The sequence below is a fragment of the Meriones unguiculatus genome, chromosome 1 (genome assembly GCF_030254825.1).
Source record: "Meriones unguiculatus strain TT.TT164.6M chromosome 1, Bangor_MerUng_6.1, whole genome shotgun sequence".
Classification (NCBI taxonomy): domain Eukaryota; kingdom Metazoa; phylum Chordata; class Mammalia; order Rodentia; family Muridae; genus Meriones; species Meriones unguiculatus.
Window position 1 is genome coordinate 175657790 of NC_083349.1, and position 7131 is coordinate 175664920.

Genomic DNA, 7131 nt, shown 5'->3' on the forward strand with positions numbered 1-7131 from the left:
AGACATAAGATTTTTATTGTGTCTACTAATAGTTTTTAGGTGGTGACTTTTAAAACGTTTTTTTCAATTTTTACCTAGTTTAATTTACTTTTTTCTATCATCATCTCTGGTTCTGGCATCTTTATCCAACAAACCACCACCAATTCCATTGTAATAAATATGGTAATAAAGATCTAGTCTCATATTTTTACACAATGTTGTTAGTTTGGGCTCTTACATTTAGTGATAGGCACCATTTTTTCTACTAAGTTTTGAATATGGTGTAAAAGAAATAATCACATATTAATGATTCCATATGCTCTAACCTAATTGTCCATTTGATGAAAAATCTAAATTATTTTGAAATATTTAAAAATCTTTAATTATTAACGCATGTAATGTTTCCAGATCGCCAGAATCCTTCAGTTTATCTGTGTGACTATATTATGACAGTTCTAAAACAGTAAGTTTTAAAATGAGAAAGCACCAAAACTCCAATTTTGACCAGGTATGGTGACATGCCTCTTAATTCAAGGAGCAGAGGCAGGTGGATCTCTTATATTGAGATGCCAGCCTGATCTGCACAGTGAGTTACACACCAGCAAGGCTTACATAACCAGGCCCTTGTCTCAAAAGAAAAAAACCTTCAATTTTACCTGTCTTGTTCAAGTTTCTTCTGATTGTTCCATGTCCCTTATATATTTGTAGAGACTTTATGATCATTACATGCCAGAAAAAAATTTATAAGGATAAGGCTGAACTTGTACATTGGTTCAGGAAACATTGTTTTTTGTTTTTTGGTTTTGTTTTTTGTTTTATTACAATGTTGACTCTTCTGATTCATAAACATGGGATGTCTTTGGGTGTCCTTCCATTTATGTAAAGCTTCATTAGTTGAACTGTGCTTATACTTGCAGTAAAATCATTTTTATTCCTTTCATTTAATTAATTTAATTAATTTATTCCTTTAATTCCTTTATTCATTTAATTTATTCCTTTCATTTAATTTATTCCTGTGTTTTATTTATTTAAAATTTATTTATTTTAAATTTAATTTAATTTAATTTTAATTTAATGTTTTTCATGGCATTGCAGATAGATTTTTATTTCTGGTCAGTTTTCCCATTGATCAGTCTTGAAAACTTTGAAATAATTCCGATTATTATTTCTCACAGATTTCTTAAAATTTTGCATATAATTTTGCAACTCATTTATATGCAAAGGTGCTTTTATTCCTTGCTGTCCAGTTACTATGACTTTTTCTTTCTCCTACAACGAAAAGTAAATGTGCAGGGGTGTGCAAGTTATGGTATTTACTACTGGTGGAAAATCTTTCAGCCATTGCCATTAAGTGTATAATTGCTGTGTGTGTGTATGTGTGTGTGTGTGTGTGTTTTAATATGATTGTAACATAGAAAAGCATTTTCTCTGTCCATAGTCTGGGATAATTACAAATTAGGATTGAAAAGTTCTTAGAAAACTTCCTTAAAGCCATCATATCTCTCTTAGGTTGTTCATGGAATGGATACTAATGTATTCTCATAGTGTTGATCATGAATAGGAATAGACAGATCTTATATTTATCCACTTCCAAGTATTATAATTTTGAACCTGTACTGTCTTGACTGATAAGATATAGGAGCAGCCATCAAACTTAAAGTCACATGACTGAAACCGCCTGAACTTGGTTTCACACTTCATATGTGATAATACTTACATGGCTGTCACAGTTTCTTGCTTTCCTACAGAGACGTCCCAGAAGAAATGTTAGCAGGAAACCACTCCACAGTGACCGAGTTCATCCTTGCTGGACTAACAAACACACCAGAACTGCAGCTGCTCCTCTTCTTCCTCTTCCTCGGAATCTACGTAGTCACGATGCTGGGCAACCTGTGCATGATCTCGCTGATTCTCCTCAGCTCCCACCTGCACACCCCCATGTACTTCTTCCTCAGCAGTCTGTCCTTCATTGACCTCTGCCATTCCACTGTTGTTACCCCCAAAATGCTGGTGAACTTTGTGACAGTGAAGAACACCATCTCCTACCCTGAATGCATGACTCAGCTCTATTTCTTCCTGGTGTTTGTTATATCAGAGTGTCACATGCTGGCTGCAATGGCATATGACCGCTACGTTGCCATCTGTAACCCCTTGCTATACAATGCTATGATGTCCTATCAAGTCTGTTCCTTCATGGTATTTGGGGTGTACAGTATGGGTTTGATTGGCGCCACAGCTCACACAGTGTGCATGCTAAGAGTGCATTTCTGTAAGGCCGATGTAATTAATCACTACTTCTGCGATCTTTTCCCATTGCTGGAGCTTTCTTGCTCCAGCACTTTTATCAATGAATTAGTAGTTTTATGTTTTAGTGCTTTTAATATTCTTTTCCCAACACTGAGTATCTTGAGCTCTTACGTCTTCATCATTGCCAGCATCTTCCGGATTAAATCCACTGAGGGAAGGTCCAAAGCCTTCAGCACCTGCAGCTCACACATATCAGCTGTAACTGTCTTCTTCGGGTCTGCTGCATTTATGTACCTGCAGCCATCATCAGTTAGCAATATGGACCGAGGAAAAGTGTCTTCTGTGTTTTATACCATTGTTGTTCCCATGCTCAACCCCTTGATCTACAGCCTGAGGAACAAGGATGTCAAAGTTGCTCTAAGGAAGTTGTATGAAAAAAGTTTCTCATGAAGTTTTTTTTTCTTTCTCAAAATGTCATGAGGTTTTCATGTTTTTTTTTAGTATAGCTTCTCAGATTCTTGAAAACCAGGTATTTCATTTTTATTTTGTGTTATATGTTAGATGATAGGCCATTGTTCATTTTTTATTCTTCAGTACTTAAAGCCTGGAAATGAGCTGTGTTAAGAAAAACGTGCATATGTTTATATTTTAGGAATCTCCTAAAATAGCAATTTTTCAAATGATTTTTTTCAGAAAATCTTTGATGTTGATTGTCTTGCCTCCTTTACCCTATTCTCCTGTCTCACAAACTAAGCTGTTCTGCCCCATTATCCCGCTTTCTTCCATTATATCACCGAGTCTGTCTTCCCTACCTTGAATGCTTCTTCTTCTTCTTCTTCTTCTTCTTCTTCTTCTTCTTCTTCTTCTTCTTCTTCTTCTTCTTCTTCTTCCTACCTAATCCCAGGAATCTTTGCATAAGTGGGAAGACTGCGAGGGCCAGAGGAGGTGGATGACTATAGTGTTTCCCAGACACAATGGGGCAGTTGTATAACACTTGAACCATCATGCATAAGACCTGCACAAGCTTAAGCCAGAAAAAAACCACAGCGTGAAGGGGATAGGTGGTCAGAAGGTCACACCACTGCCTTAGGAGCTTACTGATAGCTGCTGGGAAAAGGAGAGTTGGGTTTCTTTAATCCCTGGTCTTTCTATCACATTCCAGTGAGTGGTCACACACCTAAATCTATATGGGCAGTACAAATGGGACTCAGTGTTTCGTTTTTTAGTGAGAACACAAACTTACCGAAGTAAGTTTGAGTATGGAATGGGGAAGGAAGATGTGGGCAAAGAAGAGATGAAGGGGATGAAGGGGATGAAAATAACATTGTATGAAATTCTCAAATAATTAATGAAAGTACTTTAACCAAAAGACAAACAGATAGGCAGGCAGACATGCTTCACCTGTCACACCTGTTATGCTGTGCACAGAGTCACCGGGATGGATTTACTCATTGTGAGAATTTGAACCTGTTTGTACTGCATTTGAAATGTCATCTGTCTGGCCACTTGTACAAAACATTGCAGGCTTTATCGTCAGCTTAAAACCGTGAACCCAGGAATGTCAATGCCACAGCTTGTCTCATCCTGTGAAGCCAAATCTTTGGGGGTCAGAGCCTTCTTTCTAACACAAGATAAGACGTGTGTTGTTCATGTCTTATCTTCACAACTGATTTTCTTACTATACAAAATAATACATGGATGTTTATCTGCCTACATATGCACATATATTGTTTCATACATATATGTATGTTAATGTAAATATGTGTATGTATGAATGTTGTATCTTTATTGTTTGAATCTGCTTTGTAACCTTTATGTATATGTAAGTTGTATTTTCTTGCTATAAGCACAAAATAACATCCAGTTTTTTCTTTAATATACTCCTGTATACTGGATAGGGGAAAAAAAACATGCATTTTGTTACCAAGCATTTGTTTATTCACTAAATACAGAAATGTTATAGGAAAATACATGTTTGAACTATCCTCCATAATTTTGAGAACTAACAGGAAATACAATATTAAATACTATCATAGCTGTAACACAACTTCAAAAATGAAAAATAAAACTCCATCACAATAAAAGAGATACTAAATATCATGAAGGAGAGAGAAAAAGAAATCATCAAGAATATAAGCAGAAGTATGGCCTACCATTCCCGTGCTATGTTTCTCAACTCAGGGATGACCTCTGTCTGTTTCTATTCATTTCTTGCTAATGGCCATATGATTTAGATGAATGATGTATCTGAGAACAGAATAGAATGAGCTAATGAATTTCAATTCTAACCCGTCCCAAATGGATTTAAAAGCACAATGCAATTTCATCCACAGCAAAGCAGAACTCCTAGCTGCATTCTAAAATATATTCTCATAGCCACAGATAAGTGTAGCCACCAACTCTCACCAAAGAAGGTTCTCTTGGCAATAAACAGAGACTGTTAGAGAAAACCACAGGTGGTCACAATACAGAGAAAAAATGTTCCTAGAGAGTCCTCTGCCTACAGAGACCTTCCATAGCAGCTAGCTAATGTCTGCCCCTGAACCATAGCTACTAAACACACTGAGGCTCTGAGTTGCTGGACAGTTGATGCCACTCCATCAGAACGTTGAGGACCTGCCTGACTTAGCTTTTCTGTATGTGTGTTTGTGTGTCTATCATTTCTTTGTTCCTCCCTTAGTTAGGGTTTCCATTGCTGTGATGAAACAGTGTGATCAAAAGCAGCTTGGAGAGAAAAGCATTTATTTCTTTTATATATTCACATCATAGTTCATCATTGAAAGCACTCAAGGCAATAACTTAAACAGGGAAGGAACTGGAGGCAGGAGGTGATGCAGGACCCTGGAGGAATACTGTTTACTGGCTTGTTCCAATGGTTTGCTAAGTTTACTTTCTTCGAGAACTCAGGACCACCAGCATGGGAACAGCACCAACAACAACGGACTGGCCCTCCCACGTCAATCACTTCTTAAGAAAATGCCCTTTGATTTACAGAAGCTTTTCAGCTTCAAGAGGTCCTATTTAGTGATTGTTGCTCTTAGAGCCTGTGCTGTTGGTGTTATGTTCAGGAAGTTGTCTCCTGTGCCAATGAGTTCAAGGGTATTCTCCAATTTTTTTTTTTCTAACCGATTTAATGTGTCTGGTTTTATGTTGAGGTCTTTGATCCACTTGGACTTTAGTTTTGTGCAGGGTGATAAGTATGGATCTATTTTCATTTTTCTACATGTAGACATCCAGTTGGACCAGCACCATTTATTGAAGATGCTATCTTTTCTCCATTGTATGGTTTTGGCATCTTTGTCAAAGATCAGGTATCCATAAGTGTGTGGGGTTATCTCTGGGTCTTCTGTTCGGTTCCATTGACCCACCATTCTGTTTCTATGCCAGTACCATGCAGTTTTTATAGCTGTTGCTCTATAGTACAGCTTTGTCACCGACCAGCAGTGACACCTGAATACCACCTGAGAGAGGGCTGGGAGAGAGAGAGACAGGGCGACACAGAGAAGGACACCAAGTCTACATGCTGATCCAGGTGTCGATTTAATGGACGTCAGGTTAACACTTAAGTAGGCAAAAAAGTTCAAGCAGTTTCTCACATAGGAGCTTTACTTGGTCAAAACATAGGAGAGCTCACTCAAGGTTACACAGAGCCTGCTGTCTGGTTACTATGGTCACACAGAGTTTCTCGGGGTCAGAGCAGTCCGCTGTAGGACCACCAAGGTCAGTTTATGAGAAACTGGATTTTGGAAAATAGCCAAAGCTAAGAGGCCGAATTCCACTGCTCAGATGCCATTAACTCCAAATTTGCCATTAACTCCAAAAAGGCTGCCACACAGCTTAAGATCAGGGACGGAGATACATCCAGAAGATCTTTTATTGTAGAGGATTGTTTTAGCAATTCTGGGTTTCTTGTTATTCCATATGAAGTTGAGAATTTTTCTTTCTATGTCTGTAAAGATTTATGTTGGTAAGTTGATGGGAATTGCATTGAATCTGTAGATTGCTTTTGGTAAGATGGCCATTTTTACTATGTTAATCCTGCCAAGCCATGAGCATGGGAGATCTTTCCACAAAATGACTACCTACAGATTGGGAAAGAATCTTCACCAACCTTCTATCTGATAGAGGACTAATATCCAGTATATATAAAGAACTAAAGAAGCTGAAAAACAGAAAACCAAGTAATCCAATGGGGAACAGAGCTAAACACAGAATTCTCTCTAGAGGAATATCAAATGACAGAGAAACACTTAAAGAAATGCTCAACCTCATTAGCCATTAGGGAAATGCAAATCAAAATGACCCTGAGATTTCACCTTACACCCATCAGAATAGCCAAGATGAAAAACTCAAGTGACAACACATGCATGAGAGGTTGTGGAGAAAGGGGAACCCTCCTCCACTGCTAGTGGGAATGTAAACTTGTACAACCACTCTGGAAATCAATCTGGGAATTTCTCAGACAACTAGGAATAGTGCTTCCTCAAGACCCAGCCATACCACTCCTAGGCATATATCCAAAAGAGGCTCAAGTACACAACGAAGACATTTGCTCAACCATGTTTGTAGCAGCTTTATTTATAATAGCCTGAAGCTGGAAACAGCCCAGATGCCCCTCAACTGAAGAATGCATGCAGAAATTGTGGTACATCTACACAATGGAATATTACTCAGCAATGAAAAATAAGGAAATCATGAAATTTGCAGGTAAATGGTGGGAACTAGAAAGGATCATCCTGAGTGAGCTGTCCCAGAAGCAGAAAGACACACACGGTATATACTCACTCATATAGACATAACATAGTATACACCTACTAAAAACTGTACATCTAAAGAAACTAAGCAAGAGAGAGGACCCTGACTAAACTGTTCAATACCCATCCTGAAAGGCAAAGAGGCTGGACA

General features: G+C 38.0%; 1 protein-coding gene across 1 annotated transcript; it reads left to right on the plus strand.

Moving 5' to 3' along the window:
• Positions 1-1737: 1737 nt before the first annotated feature.
• LOC110562668 (olfactory receptor 8G50-like) lies at positions 1738-2676 on the plus strand. The gene has a single exon (XM_021659497.1). It carries the CDS (start codon positions 1744-1746, stop codon positions 2674-2676), a length of 933 nt encoding a protein of 310 aa, XP_021515172.1. The 5' UTR covers positions 1738-1743.
• Positions 2677-7131: the final 4455 nt, after the last annotated feature.

What these genes read in the sequence shown, in the direction of transcription:
- LOC110562668 (XM_021659497.1), top strand. Translation starts at nt 1,744, where the DNA reads ATGTTAGCAGGAAACCACTCCACAGTGACCGAGTTCATCCTTGCTGGA.